This window comes from Brugia malayi, assembly GCF_000002995.4.
Source record: "Brugia malayi strain FR3 genome assembly, contig: Bm_v4_Chr1_scaffold_001, whole genome shotgun sequence".
In the NCBI taxonomy this organism is placed as follows: Eukaryota; Metazoa; Nematoda; class Chromadorea; order Rhabditida; family Onchocercidae; genus Brugia; species Brugia malayi.
This window is the reverse complement of record NW_025062475.1, coordinates 4,591,026-4,606,975: the sequence shown is the minus strand read 5'-3', so window position 1 is coordinate 4,606,975 and position 15,950 is coordinate 4,591,026. Positions and strand designations below refer to the sequence as shown.

At 29.2% G+C, this 15,950-nt stretch overlaps 3 protein-coding genes across 3 annotated transcripts; 1 reads left to right on the top strand and 2 right to left on the bottom strand.

Moving 5' to 3' along the window:
* Window positions 1-51: 51 nt before the first annotated feature.
* Bm4511 (pyridoxamine 5-phosphate oxidase, putative) lies at window positions 52-1,966 on the bottom strand (the record flags this gene model as incomplete). Its single annotated transcript, XM_001896725.1, has 6 exons — window positions 52-181; window positions 357-436; window positions 829-957; window positions 1,210-1,368; window positions 1,527-1,684; window positions 1,924-1,966. 6 exons carry the CDS (start codon window positions 1,964-1,966, stop codon window positions 52-54), a joined length of 699 nt encoding a protein of 232 aa, XP_001896760.1.
* A 4,918-nt stretch (window positions 1,967-6,884) lies between these two features.
* Window positions 6,885-8,159, top strand: Bm10662 (Uncharacterized protein; the record flags this gene model as incomplete). Its single annotated transcript, XM_043076547.1, has 4 exons — window positions 6,885-6,909; window positions 7,147-7,320; window positions 7,741-7,859; window positions 7,962-8,159. 4 exons carry the CDS (start codon window positions 6,885-6,887, stop codon window positions 8,157-8,159), a joined length of 516 nt encoding a protein of 171 aa, XP_042932481.1.
* Window positions 8,160-13,043: 4,884 nt separating this feature from the next.
* Bm10661 (Uncharacterized protein) lies at window positions 13,044-15,714 on the bottom strand (the record flags this gene model as incomplete). Its single annotated transcript, XM_043076546.1, has 9 exons — window positions 13,044-13,188; window positions 13,261-13,352; window positions 13,581-13,695; window positions 13,838-13,983; window positions 14,184-14,220; window positions 14,657-14,753; window positions 14,874-15,018; window positions 15,346-15,520; window positions 15,629-15,714. 9 exons carry the CDS (start codon window positions 15,712-15,714, stop codon window positions 13,044-13,046), a joined length of 1,038 nt encoding a protein of 345 aa, XP_042932480.1.
* Window positions 15,715-15,950: the final 236 nt, after the last annotated feature.

Sequence of the window (15,950 nt, the reverse complement as noted above, 5' to 3'; positions counted from 1 at the left end):
GAGGAATTTAACAATCAGCTAGATTAATAAAGATCACTTTGAGAATGGCTATCACGGCGAAAGACGTTTAATTAACCATTCCATTTCATTCTCTTTTTTTTCAAATGCAATACGATCGTGTATTCGATCAGACTGACCTTGCCAAAATTCGAAATAGTTTGGACGCAATCTATAACCACCCCTGCAACATTCGTCATTCCTTATCAGTTATGATTATACCGATGAACTTTCCTTGTTGATTATAATTATACCGAAAAAAACTTCTTTTTCATTAAGTTCCTAGACAGTGCAGAAAAACAACTGCAGCTAATTAGGCTAATTATGATAATGAAGTAAATAATGAAACAAATCCTTACCAGTCATCCGGTCTAGTGACTGTTTTTTCACCTTCTTCAGCAACAAGCTTTTCGAGCTTCTCTTTCCTGTCTTCTAGATACTACAAAAACTAAAAGCGCATTCAAAGTTTCGAAATTAAGTTTTGAACGGGAAGCATTCAAATTATATGTCACTAATTTAATTCTCAAATGAAAAAGATAATTTGGAACAGAAATGAATATCACTTGAATATTAACCGCTTTCACTCATTCCCTTATCTCATTTAAGATAAATATGTTATTCAGCATTTAAATTATTTGGGCTGATCTCATCTCTTTTCGAATGGATTTCGATGTTCACAAGCCAGTAATATCTAACTGTCACAATGGGAAAGGAAAATTTTCCTAGGAACTTTACATATATCTGTAGTTTAATGATAAATATTTGCTTCATCATTCCTATTGGCACTACATTTACAAATGGCGAAGAAATGTCTTAAAGAAGAGATCTAACCTGTCTATTTGAAATAACCTTGCTTTGTTCGCTGACTTTTGAACCAATGCGACTTTTCAATGGCCGTTGATACCAATAAGCTTCTGCTGCTTCAAGAGGCAATTTCTCAAGTTTTCCCTCCATTCGAATCTAGTGTTTTACAAATTATTACAAATTTACAAATACAAATCACTGCAAACTTAATTAAACAACACAGCAATTACTATCAACAGACAAATAAACTGCAGACACTAAAACTGTTCAATACGCTACCTATTGGCCTAAAGCTCACCGGCCAGAAACTATTAATGGTCCTAACAATCTGGCTTTAATACTGAGCATTCCTTCAAATTACTCCGCTCCTAGAATGAAAGGAATTTCTGGATAAACGAAATTGCTTACTTGTCGATCAACATGAGGCCAGTAAAACAGCATGGAAGCATAAGGATTTTTATCGATTTGTATTCCTTTGGCACTATTATAGTGTGTGTAGAAGCACAGACCTTCTCTGTCATACTCTTTCATTAAAACCATTCGTGACTTGGGTTGATTATTAAAAACCTAAAAAATTGGCTAATTTTCCTACCAGTAATGTTATGAAAGCGATACAAAACATATTTCATAGATGAAAGAAAACGGTTTTATTTTACGGTTGGAAAAAGACAGACAATCAAAAAGTACTCTATAAATTAAAAGCAAATGATCGAAAAACAACTTACAGTTGAAAGGCAAACAGCATTAACTTCTTCAAATGTCACATCCTTATTTTCTGCAGCATTTTTGAACCATATATCAAAAAGTTCAAACGGATTTCTTGATGGTAAATTTTCTTCCAATAGGAACGGTTCTTCTTTATTATAGTACGGTTTTCGTAAATCTGAAACAGAATGAAGTTGGTGTATTCGTCTAAAATCTGATATATAATATACAACACCAAAAATTCTCAAAAACTGAAACAAGATATGTAATATTGATAAATTTCTGCAACGCTTAATGCTAAAACGATTCACATGCGGTCACAAGCATCGAAAAAATAATAGTAGAACTAAATCATCTGAAAGAATTTTAAGCCTTACGGATTATTAGAGATGCGAAATTTCGAACATTAAAGTTTACCCTTAACATTCACACCGAATTCTCCGAGATATCCACCCGACATCGCTCTCTTGAAAATTGCATGAAATAAATCGTTCAAAGCAATAGTTGATAATGCTGCAAACTGGAGACGATGAAACAATAGGAATTTAGAAAACTAATTTGGCAGCAATGGCCTTTGAGAAAACATAACTAAAACAAGTGCCATTTATACATTAGATATACTTAAGCTGAGTCGTTCGTTAATGTAATAATAACATTTTTAAATTGAAATTCCTCCTATTTCCTTTTTTTCTTATTTTTTGATGTAAAATTTTCATATCTTTACATTCATTCTTTCAAATTTTTTTTCAGAAAAACGAACTATTCCCATATCTTTAAAAGAAAATTCTTCATTACCTAGTTATTCTTGTATTAAAGGAGAAGAAATACGCACACATACGCACATATAAATGCATATGAAAATGTAAAAGAAGAAAGACATATATATGTGTGAATACTCTAAGTAAATTAAAAGTTTATAAGTGATGACTAGATGAAAGTAGGTGATAAAAACCACTGCATTTAGATTTCAAATTTTAGAGAGAATTTTCAAAATTTATAAATTTCAAAAAAAAAAAAAAAATCAATCCAAAGACTCGAATTTTGAACAGATAATATCGCAAATCAATAATTTGATAAGCAATTAATCAGATCTCTGTTCCATCTTGTTGTGCAACTGCGCTTTTGAAATTATTAATGTCTCACTTTGCGTAACATTCATTACTTAGTTATTTTTGGAATGAATTAATCATGCATTTAATGATTTGAACATAGTAAGCCTTCACGTTTCTTTATCACCTTTATCACGTAATACGTAATACAAAATTTCAGCGTCTTAGTTATTTCTATTATAATTGTTCTTATATTACGTGTAGTTTTGCACTTCCTCAAGTACTTTTATCTTTTGAAATAATAAATTGTATTCTAACATTTCTTCATTGACATATATGCATAATTCATTTGTGAAAAATACAGTTCAGTGCTTATACTTACTTAACCGCATAATTAGCGTGATTTTAATTAATTCCCAACTTTAAAATTCGTGAATTAAAACTTCGATAAACTTGCACAAATTGGAGATTATTGCAATACATTAACTGAAAGTAGGGTATAATTGAAATAAGTTAGCTGAAACCGATCGGAAAAATTTAACCCAATAAATATCCTAAAGACCAAGCTTTCCAACACTCCAAAGAAGTCAACTCCAAAGCAATGGGCATAAAACTGTGATTGGCACCACAAATCTCAGAACATTGGCCATAAAACAAACCACAACAAGAAAAATTAAAAGTAATTTTAGTCAATAAACCATTCAAGGCATCCATCTTAACAAAACACTTAGAAAAAATCGAGAAATGTAATATAGTTTTTATTAAAGTTAAATAGCGGATTAGACAGTTGTAAAAGTGAACAAACCGAAAGAATAAATGTGTGTGGAATAAAATTTCAGTTTTGACAAATTCTATTCAAAATTTCGAAAGATTCTTAGAAGAGAAAGGCAAATGGTTATTTTTTTAAACATTATTAACATTTTTTGTGCTCTGCTGCTTTTAAATTGTTTTGGATACAAATATTTAGGAAATTTATCAAGTAAGAAAAAGCCATCTATTTAATATCTTTTAAAAACATCGACGCTTTTTCATATGTTTTAAACATTTAATAATTTGAAACATAAAGTTAGGAATTATTATCGTATTTCTCGTTAGTAAACCATAGATCATTCTACTAATTTTAGGTGACCTGTATACTCTAATAAGTGCCGGACTTTATATATATATAACTTATTAGCTATAAATTGTAATAAAAAGTAGTGGACAATATGATTGTAAAAATAGTGAATTATTAGATTTATTTCCATACGTAAAGGTATTTCATATTACATTTGCAATCATTTAGGTAACTGTAACTGAAATTTTTTACACGTTCAGTTAAAGTTTATCAACTTTAATGGGATACAAATGCTAATTAACGTAGAATCTAATCATAATGACAATATAATCGCTCATATCCAAACGTTTGCAACGGTGATTTCAGGAACGGTTGACTTTAGAACTCTATCAGGAATGGCTATCACAATAGGGGTCCGAGTGCAATTTTTTGGATAATTACTGAGATACTTGGCTTATCGATAAAGTTTATTGAATTAGTACTTGCATTCAGTTATTGCTCTGAAAAGTATTGATGAGATAATTTAGCAAATAATAAATAAACAGGATAGCGTGCCATCATAATCATAAAATTATTATGTTTAATATGGCTTGCAAAATTGCATTTATAAGAATTGACAAATTTGTTATATTGTTGCAATGATTTTTGGTGGCATATCATTTGAAGGAATTAAACTACAGCGTTATCGAATAATCTCTTTTAATACAATGCCTCAGTCATTACATCACTGCTTGTTTTAATTGTAATACTGAAAAGATTAAAATGCATTAATTTTTGTTATGACTGGTTTAGCATCGATTATGACAGTGCTATATGTTAGCATATATATTTAATATGTATAGACGGAAACAATCTGTTGAATGCTTTATCCATAATATTTCAGGATATCTTTAATGATTCGGTTATAGAAGATGTGGCAATAATAATAATTTAGCTAGAGGAAGGTTAGTGAGATCAGTTTTTGCTAACAAAGCAGGTACAGAAACAGCAGTTATAGTTTATTCAGCAGTGAAAGGAGAAGATGCAGTTAAAAAGTTGGAAGTGTTGCTTTTATGAAATGCATAAAACATGAAAGTTTCGAATAAATTTCACTCGAATGATTTTTGCATTGGGCACTATGTAAGGTTTCTTGGCACTGGGCAGATTAACAATATCAGCTTTTTATTTAGTTGACCTTGTTGTTTGTCGGTTCTTTACTAACTGTAAATTATATTCGAATTTAATAGTTTTTCGTTTAGCTAAACTCTTTTGTGACTTGCCAACTCATTACCAAGATCTGACTGTTGATGACACTTTACTTAGCTAACCTCCTTTCCAACATTGTAAATCATACGTCTTGTTATGAGTTAATACTTACCATATAAGGAGTTATTTAGGTAACAATCTGGCAGTATTTCCTTTCCTTATCTCTCTTCGTTGTTGTGATTGCTGTATTCTGCATGAGATCTGACCATTTTTGAATAATTGTTTCGAGCGTACTAGCATAATAATCAAGGCTTTCGATCATTTCTTTGATGATCTGTAATTTGATTTCGTATTATTTAAGTTCTCATGGAAACGTTTGTCGTAAAATAGTGTTCAAATAGATTGTAGAGCCGAATAGTTAATACTTTGCAGAGAAATCGACGTTTGATCTATCTTTAATTTATTGAAATAAAAATGTCGTTAACTGATACAACAAGATGCATGATTTACAATGCCACAAAGAAAGAAGGTCAGCTATATAAAGTACTGTTAACCTCATCCACAATCAGATTTGGGTAAATGAGTGACAAAATAAAAGAGGTCATCAGCTAAACGAAAACCTGTTAACCTTGTCAGATTCGAATATAATTTACAGTTAGTAAGGAACCGACAAACAATAAAAGAGGTCAATTAAATAAAAAGCTAATAATAATAATCTAATTGATAATCTAATGGGGGACAAATTTCAACAGGTATTCTTAATAAGCTATGAAAATGCAAATGATTAATAATGCAAATAAAACCAAACTACATGGAATATAATTATAATATAAATGATTGTCTACCTAAGATGAAGAACATTTGCCTAAGGAATGTTTAAATGAGACAATCTTTAGTTCTGTGGATTTAATGCAATTTTTATTTCTACATAGCCGTCACTAATTATCACTGATGGGTATTATTCAGTGACAATGATTGGAAATAAAGGAATTTTGGCAAACTGATGCGGAAGGACTTAATAATATCTACTGCTGTAGTAACAACACAACGTAGAAAATAGATAGCTTTAACTCATTTTGTACGATATCATTCAATCGCAATGATAGAAACGAATTGAACATAAAACAAATATTAAATTATACTAACAAATGAATGTTGACTAAGTTATCATAATTTGGCATCACTATCGATCTTCTGCAGAATTGTTCCTTGTGTTTCTGAACTATGGAATTGTCGAATGTACCCAGTGGAATCTGTCAAAACCGAAATCTTTTCACTGATGCACTCATTTAAAAATTTTGGTTCTTCTCCACGTGTGACAGTGAATCTTATCTCCAGGTCGGCTTCTTTTGATGTTTTGCTAACTGCATGTGTTACTTAGTTACACAACTTTTCAGTCGGAGTTGCACTTTGATCCTTGCTTGAACTTCAGCGTTTCGTTTAACGACTGGCTAATCATATTTATTTTCCTGTGGATCGCAGCGCATCTGCAATACACATTTATCCGTTCTGCTCGATGACCTTCAGAATTATTCATCCGTTATTTGACCTCCTGAATATTCCTATATGCAGTTAATTATATTTTTCGGCTTTACTAGCAAATTATATTATTTTATACGGAAACAAAAAATAAATAAATAAAGATACGCTATTCATTATTTTTTATTTTTTGCCGTTTTTATATATTATTTCGTTTTTGAATTTTCAATCACCACATGTTTCACTTCCAATTAAGTACTTCAGTTTTTTTTTTCTTTAATAATTTATTCAAAATTATTTATTGTCCTGATAATTTATTAATCAATTGATTTTTTGTTTTCAATTTTTCATCAACTGATTTTTTATTCTCAATTTTGCCAATTATCTTGTCAGATTCGTTAATTAGTTTACTGATTTTGAATTAATCGACAATTTCCCTTGCTGTTATTTCATAGATAAAACTAATATTTTGCATAAATATTATACTGATATTATTAGATCATTGTTACTTTAAAAATAACAGAACACATTAGCAGATCAAAGTATATCAGAAAAATTCAGTTCTACCAATAATTCATTAATATTTGTGGCTAATGATTTGACTGGCAATGGTTAGATTTATCCTAACTATTAGTAAGTTTCTTATATTTCTATATGAACTGTAGAAACTTGCAATTAATTCAGAATTGTTTTAATTTTCCAAAGTAGAAATATTATTTTTCAATACTACTAGGTTGTAAAGTTTTGTAAATATTGTGTAAACATAGTGATCAGTCATCTATATACATCGAAAAACTTTATATATATATATATATTTATGCAATACAAAAAGATGAAATATATATTTATAATTGTCTGAATAAATTTTAGTTTTCTGGCTTATTTGCTCAATACATCTTGGAATAACTGTGGATATTCCAAAACCGTTTATTAGTACGTCATTAACGTGTTATACGTATCAAAAGAAAAATGGCAAAACAACAAAACGTTTTATGGATGATTGTATGTTTGGTAATGCGTGTTGTTACAGTGCTGAATTTATTAGTAAGTCATATATGTATTTCTAATTTTTCTTATTTAATAATATTTTACTGTTTGCATTAATGTTGTTATAATGTTTATTCTAAAAATACATTGTTAAATGCATTTTATTTTATGAGAAGACATCTTATCATCATATTGTCAAATCACTGAAATAGAGACATTTTTAATTTTGTTTGATTTGTGATGTTACACACTTTCATGAGTTTTCGCATTTAAAATTAATTCCCTTTTGAAGGAAGAAATTGTGTAGATAAAAATGAAGCACAAAAATTAACAAAGTGAAAAAAAAAAAACAACTATAGTTTTGTTTGTTAGAGATGCCCAGTTTCATCGACACTGAATGATTGAACGATTTTGATAAGATGCGAAGAATTGATGTTTCAAAATATTATTGTTCATTTTAAAAAATTATCATTTTAGACAAAAAAACCGGAGAAACCGTGGAATTTGGTGGTTGTGAAGATGAATATCGTTTTATAGTTGGAACACATCCCATACTTGGTAGTATGCTACCAGTTACTGTCAGTTATTTATGCGAAGTAAGTTATTTGCCTTTGTCGTAGAACTAAATCAGAAAGAAGTTGGAAAAATCAAATTTATAAATATTAAAATTTTCTATTTTAAGAAAATGAGTATTTCAGGAAGGAGCATGCGTTGAACGTAGTACTACTCGTGATATTACACGATTATGTGCTTGTACAGAGCACAATTGTAATATGAATGGTATTGATGGCAGCATGCGTGATTATCAAGAACGGATCCGGAAAGGACTTGTGAGAAGACCGCCTGATTTTGCAAATCTTGTAGAACAAACTGTGCAAATTTTGATGGATGGATAAAGAGAACATTGAGAACTATTTGTAAATTTTCATCCTTAAAAATTTTGTTTTCAATTTTGAATGTTACAAAAACTATTTGTATGTTCAGAATACATTGAATAAATGATATTTTGTACTAAAATAATTATTACATGTAATTATAATGCAATTTCATTGTTACTTACTCAAGCAATGACAATTGAAGTATTTTCTTTGCTAATAGTAAATTAATATTAGCAATTTGTAACCAATTCCGTGATAATAAGTATAACTAAATGGAATTACTGAATTGCTCAGACTTAATCGAACAGCTTTCTAAAACGGTGAATCTATCTGAGTGGTTGTCGTGGAAAGTTTCGATTTGTTTAATTAATAATATTGGGAGAGGTGTTTGATCGCAGGGAGATTGGTTGGATGTGAATGTAAATGCGTGAGGTAACAGAAATATAATCCAAGTTCTTTATTAGCAGAAGTAATAGGACAAAACGTTGATAGAGAACAATTGAAATTGGAATCGTCGGTCCTTGGCGATAAATTACACATATCCCAATCTTTTAACAAGGGTGATCCTTATATAGCAATTATCTTATATTATATATGTTAAAATATGGGATTAGTTTATAATTAGACATTTTTATACAAATGATGACAGTAAGTAACTTTAACAATAGGTTTAAAAATGCATATCACGATGAATTAAATGGATATCACGAAAGAAAGTACAATGGTTTGTCCAGACATTATGATAAGTGGCTACTATGAGTTGCAATAGACATTACATGATAGATGCTCATAGTATATGAATTGATATAAGATCAAAAGTTAATTGAATTGTAAAGACATCAATGGATTGCTATATTAAGTATTGTTAACATTTATTTAGTGCTTTGCGATGTTTAAATCCACGACAGAGGTCCAGTTCGTAACCTTTTGCCATTTAGTTCAGTTTTAATTCCTGTGAGGTCTAATAATCAAATGGTTCTACCAATAAATTTCTTAAATATTATGAAGTGAAAATAACCAAAATATACCGAAAAAATTTTTTTAAAGCTTCAAACATAACTACGACAGTGAATTTCAAGCATAACTACGCAATGAAACAAAGTGAAATAATGCATAAACTAATTAACTTTGATTGGAAAAAAAAACTACGGAAATACAGATATTTATTATGTAAAATATGTTTTTTCTTTTAATTCTTTTTCTAAAAAAAAAAAAATATTTTTGTGAATTTAGCTATCAGATTCGCTTACCTATAATATTTTTTTGTATCATACAAAAAATATCCTTTTCTGAACTGTAAAGAGCATATCATCCCGCGTGTAAAAATAGATTGAATAAATTTTGAACTGATATTAAATAAGCAATTAAATTATGCAGATTAGAAAAATGAATGAGAAAATATCATCGTTAGTGAACTTTCTGCTTACTTTTAATAATTGTTGCCAGCTTATTTGATTATTATTTGATCTTATGATATTAGTTATGAGATCTAATATCTTCATTTCTCGAACTAAATTCAGATTCACGAGAATTTTTTCAGGACAGATAAATAAAAATCATTTTTTAAAAACAATTTCATTACGGATCGCATTTTGGTAACTCATAAGAATCTGAAAACTTCAGAAATAGTTTCAGTTTGCAATAAAATCTGTCATATTTGAAAACAAAGTAAATATGATTAGCGGAGGAAACACTTCAAATGCAACCGATAGCAAATATTCAAAAATTGTCCAATAACTCTGTTTAATTTTTGTTTTCTTTTCTCATAAATTATTAAAAAGGTTTATGTAAATTTTTGGAAAAAGCATCTCTCAAGACAAAATTGATCGTAACAAACTGACATTATTTGTGCATACACTGAAACATTCGTATTCGTTCTTCATTGGAAATAATTGATGCTATTTTTATGAGTACTACTATCAGTATTAATTAAAAAAACTGATCACAATAATCACTATACGACAAATAACAAATTCCTATTCAGCACAAATTATTCCAATGCCGGTTTTTGAGCCAGTAATTCTGTTTGTGAATATCTTTAGCAATTTGTCGTCATTCATTTAGCTCAGAAATTTCGCAAAATCGTATGAGCACCAACAAAAATAGCTAAAAATTTAATATGATTTAAATCTTTGTGTTATTTTAAGCTCTATCGAAAGTCTTATTAATTTGAAAATGAAATATTATATAAGGCACGACGTATGAGATAGAATATTATGGTAATTCGGGTATTTGCCATCTTTCGAAAAATCCAATTTCAATTTAGTAAACGATTGAAAATGTCAACAAAATGCACAAATAATTTTATTTATCTGTCATAAGTTATTAGTGGTGTACGCAGTGTTTTTTATATGACTATTACTTCAAATTATTCAAAAATTTCAAAATATTGTTTTCGTCAAAACATTTTTTTGATGATGCATAATGTCGCAGCATATATGCATTCTCCTTCAACTTCAAAATAGCTCACTGTCACAAATGATACCTTCCATAATCGTTTTTAATATTTTATACCAAATTATATGAAATTTTTTGACTCAAACCTACCTATCAACAATTAATGAAACTTTTTAAATTTTGCCTATTGAATCCAGTTTATTTCATTGCGGCTTACAAGATTCGAAACAATTTATCAGTAATTATGATAGTGAAGGTTAAAATTCAATTCAAAAGTTTTCTGATAAGCTTGAAATTTTGGTCTAACTGACTGTCGATATATAGTAAAAATAACTTAATTGAGATCTCCGATAATAAAGTCAAAGTGGAATAGGAACTTAAAACATTGATGTTTGAATTTTATCTATTCATTTATGTTTTCAGGAGTGATCGAAGGCTATCACTCATATTTGGGAATTTTGAAAAATGAGAAAAATCTTTCACTTTTTGCTACTTTCTACCCTTTGTTTATTTCCTATAGAAGGTACGTTGCTTAATACAACTTCTGCAATTAAATTTTGATTTTTTTCTTCCCATCTGATTAATTTAATCTTACTGATTTAACATAATTTAGGAGAAAAAAATGATGACAGTTACGATGAAACTTGCAAAAGTTTGCAAAAATCGTTAGTGAACTTTCTGCTTACTTTTAATAATTGTTGCCAGCTTATTTGATTATTATTTGATCTTATGATATTAGTTATGAGATCTAATATCTTCATTTCTCGAACTAAATTCAGATTCACGAGAATTTTTTCAGGACAGATAAATAAAAATCATTTTTTAAAAACAATTTCATTACGGATCGCATTTTGGTAACTCATAAGAATCTGAAAACTTCAGAAATAGTTTCAGTTTGCAATAAAATCTGTCATATTTGAAAACAAAGTAAATATGATTAGCGGAGGAAACACTTCAAATGCAACCGATAGCAAATATTCAAAAATTGTCCAATAACTCTGTTTAATTTTTGTTTTCTTTTCTCATAAATTATTAAAAAGGTTTATGTAAATTTTTGGAAAAAGCATCTCTCAAGACAAAATTGATCGTAACAAACTGACATTATTTGTGCATACACTGAAACATTCGTATTCGTTCTTCATTGGAAATAATTGATGCTATTTTTATGAGTACTACTATCAGTATTAATTAAAAAAACTGATCACAATAATCACTATACGACAAATAACAAATTCCTATTCAGCACAAATTATTCCAATGCCGGTTTTTGAGCCAGTAATTCTGTTTGTGAATATCTTTAGCAATTTGTCGTCATTCATTTAGCTCAGAAATTTCGCAAAATCGTATGAGCACTAACAAAAATAGCTAGAAATTTTATATGATTTAATTCTTTATGTTATTTTAAGCGAAGTATATCTGACTGCAGAAAATAAAGCGTAGCAAAAGTAGCAGCGTATAAAAAATTTTTCTGATGTGCAAAGATCACCGAACATGAGGGATCATTTCAAAGGATTCGCATATATGAGCGATAGCCTTCGATGACCCCTGGAAACACAGATGAATGGATAAAATTAAAATAACGATATAATTGTTTGTATTTTAATTATTTCTTCATTTACTTTGACTTCATTATAAAAAACCTCAATTAATTTCCTTTTTAATCAATTTCAACAGCTAGTGGATCAAAAATTTCGATTCCTATCAACAGAATTTTTAGACGAATTTTTACTTTCACAGGGAATTTCATCGATTCTTTAGAGTCGGAATGAAGTAAGTATTATTGCAACCATTGGATGCGATAAGCAAAATTCGGAGAGTTTCATCGATTATTGATAGGTAAGTTCGAGTCAAAAAATTTCATATAATTTGGCATCTAAATATTGAAAGCAATTATCATACTGAGTTATTTTAAAGTTGAAGGAGAGGACTGTCCTGTTGCGACAGTTACGCATCATCAAAAATATTTTGATTGAGTTTCCGTGACAATTGAGAAAATGATGTTTAGGACAGTTCACTACTCGTACGATTCTGATGTGATAGTCAATCTGAACATATTTTTGATATGTTTTTTTTTTCAATTGTAATAGTTCAGTGGTTTGTTGACCGCGGTTAACCAATCGGATGGAAAATGATGCTGAGATTTACTTAGATCAACTCTTTCAGCCTCTCTTCGAGAAACATTGCTTCCCTTAATCTATCTTAAGAGATGGTTGTTTGATTATTTCTGAGCGGAACTATCATCCACACATTTACTTCTTCCAGCTAGCTTTTCACCTGTTCCGTTCTCCTTCTCCTCTCGTTATAGCCTTTTCTTCCTCAATGCGGGAATATCGAGCTGTTTTGGATGAAACTCAGTGTACGCTAAACTATTCGACTGATTTTTTTAAACAATTCTCAATGATTTTGCGGAACTGTTAGATGGAAATAAATACTATTTTATCAACAAGTGAGAAATCTTTCACTGAATAAGAATTTTACATCATTTGTATAGATTCATTGATAATGTTAAATTTTTTTGAAACCAACAATTGCATACGTAGGGCCTAGAAGTTTCTCAGCCTTTGAGTGCGAATTGAAGTAAATTGAACCAGTTTCATATCTATCAGACATTGGTAAGCGTAAGGTACTCAGTTCGATGCCAAATATTTCACTGAAAATGAAATTATGACATCTGAAGACAAGTAGACATCTAAAGAAACTACAAAAGGTGAACTTGCCGTACCTGAATATCTTCTCACTATTCTCTGGCTCAACATTAACTTTATGAAGACGGAAAGCGACTATGTGATGGCTTTCGAGGAATTTTAATCCATTCTGCAAAAGAAAATGGTCAAATGAAATATACTAAACTGCTTCAATAATGAGTTGGAAAAAAGTTAAAATTAAAATTTATAAATTAGCTTGTAGTTAAGAAACTAATCAATCATAAGTGTAACAATCATTTTGCTGAATTTCAGCTTGAATTTCAGTTATAATCAGTTTATTTTGATTAACTTAAATTGAATTAAACAAACAATAAGAATGTAAAAAATAGGATCAAACCTTCCATTCTAAAAGCTTTTGTCTCAGCTCTTCTTCATTAGCTGTCTCTTCGACAAACACTGACGCTTCAACGTTGCTCCCGTGAAACACCACAAAGGAAGACAGACGTTTGAAGCTGAAAAAAAATGTATAAAACACATTTGCGGTATTTTGTGATGTCATCGTTAAAATTTGATCTGTCCCCCACCAGCATGAATTGCTATAAAATTTGTCACCCTTTTCGATACATCTAATATTTAATATTATAACTAACGTACCGTATTTCACTTTCAACTTGCAAAGCATAGCAAATCGGTACGGAACGGTCTTTTAGTAATGGAGAGATTTTGGTGTCTACTGTCGTCATTATGTCTGATAGTGACAAAGCATTGTTTTGAAAAGCAACAATTAATTTTGGTTCACGCTGAAAATTACAGTTTTTACTCTTTTTTTTGTTTGGTTATATAATTAATTATAGTTAATCTATTCTCCAGAAGAAAAAAAAAACCATTTTAAACAAAATTATAATATTAATTAAATTGTAAACAAATAACATTTCGAAAATTAAGAAAATGCTTTTAAAATTAAAAAAAAAAAAATATAAAAATAAACAATGAATATTACCATTACTTTTAGCCACTGTCTTGAATATACATGAGCTCTGAAGCAATACAGAATTAATTGAATAATACATAATTACTAATCGAGAACTATTTTTGTTTATTATTTGCCAGTATTCAATCAAATCATTGCATTAAGTCATATTTATCAAACAGTTTCAAACAGAGAGCCATATCGTCGTACTAATTCCGAAAAAGATGCTAATTTTACTAGTATTAATTAGTAATAATTAAGACAAATGCAGAGAACAGTGACACCTACGCAAATAGCAACGTGTAAACGTGGCATTCTGAAACTGACGTATGACGATGATTCGATTCTTTTCTAACTTTATCATAATATAATTTAGAAAGCAGCAAATAAATCTCTTTGATAAATCATCTGTTTTACTATTACTCCTACTACCACTATTATGCAGAGATAATGAAGGATACAAAAGAAAATTTAAGCTCACCTTAGCACAATATGCAACTTACCTGCCAGCAAAAACTTTCATGCTAATAGATGCATGAGGCATTTTTGGAAAAATTATAGCACTTCGAGGATGACCATTGCTTAATTTACTACCTGAATCTGAAACAATCCGGACAAAATTCATATTTTATTTGATATGGTTTTAATTAGATTGAATTGAGATTAATAATTGTAAGATTATTTCAATAGGTAATATCAAAATTTATTAAAATTACTTACAAAGTGATAGTTCATGATCAATTATCATACTATTGCCAAATGGTGCAATCCTCAAATACATTGGGCCAGATAGTCTACGTTTTAGTGGTGTGAGATCATTATAATCATCAAATAATAAACCATTTTCAGCATGCCATTTTTGAAGCTGAAATATGCTAAGTCTGTAATTCACTTTAATTTATCTTTTTTTTTTTGAATTTTTTAAGCGGTAAGCATAGTATTCAAATATCTGAGATTTTCTGAAAGAAAACAAAGTAAAAACTGCTTTTTTTTTGATTTAAAAAAATTAAACTTCTAATTTTTTTTCATAAATTTTTTTTTTGAGTTAAAAAAAGATGAAAAATTAAACTTCTAATTTTTTTATAAATTAGAAGTTTTTGTCAAACATATCTTAATAGAAAGAAGCAAATTTTAGCAAAAATATCACTCTGGTCGAATTTCTTGTGTGTAAATTTCAAAAATAAAAACTAACCATTGAAAAATTTTTAAATTCATCGTCGCTAGCAGAGATAGTATTTAGTTGCTGTTTATAAAGTGAAAAGATCTTCTGATTAGCTGCATTTCTTATTGTACCATTTACGATGACCAAAGGTTTAATCCGTTCATTCAACACTTCGTTTGCACTCTTTCGAAAGTATTTGCAAACACTTTAATGAAATAATTTGATGATAAGAAAATTGATAGTAAATTGATGGTTTATTTTCACTGAAAAAATGTACATATTTTCAAAGAAATTGAATATAAAATAAACCAACTTGCGCATAGATAACAAATCGCTGTTCTTGAAAGTAGCAAAATTTTTTGTTATTGAATCAGTTATTGGCTTAGAAATATCCATCATAATACCCAAACTTTTGCAAGTTTCATCGTAACTGTCATCATTTTTTTCTCCTAAATTATGTTAAATCAGTAAGATTAAATTAATCAGATGGGAAGAAAAAAATCAAAATTTAATTGCAGAAGTTGTATTAAGCGACGTACCTTCTATAGGAAATAAACAAAGGGTAGAAAGTAGCAAAAAGTGAAAGATTTTTCTCATTTTTCAAAATTCCCAAATATGAGTGATAGCCTTCGATC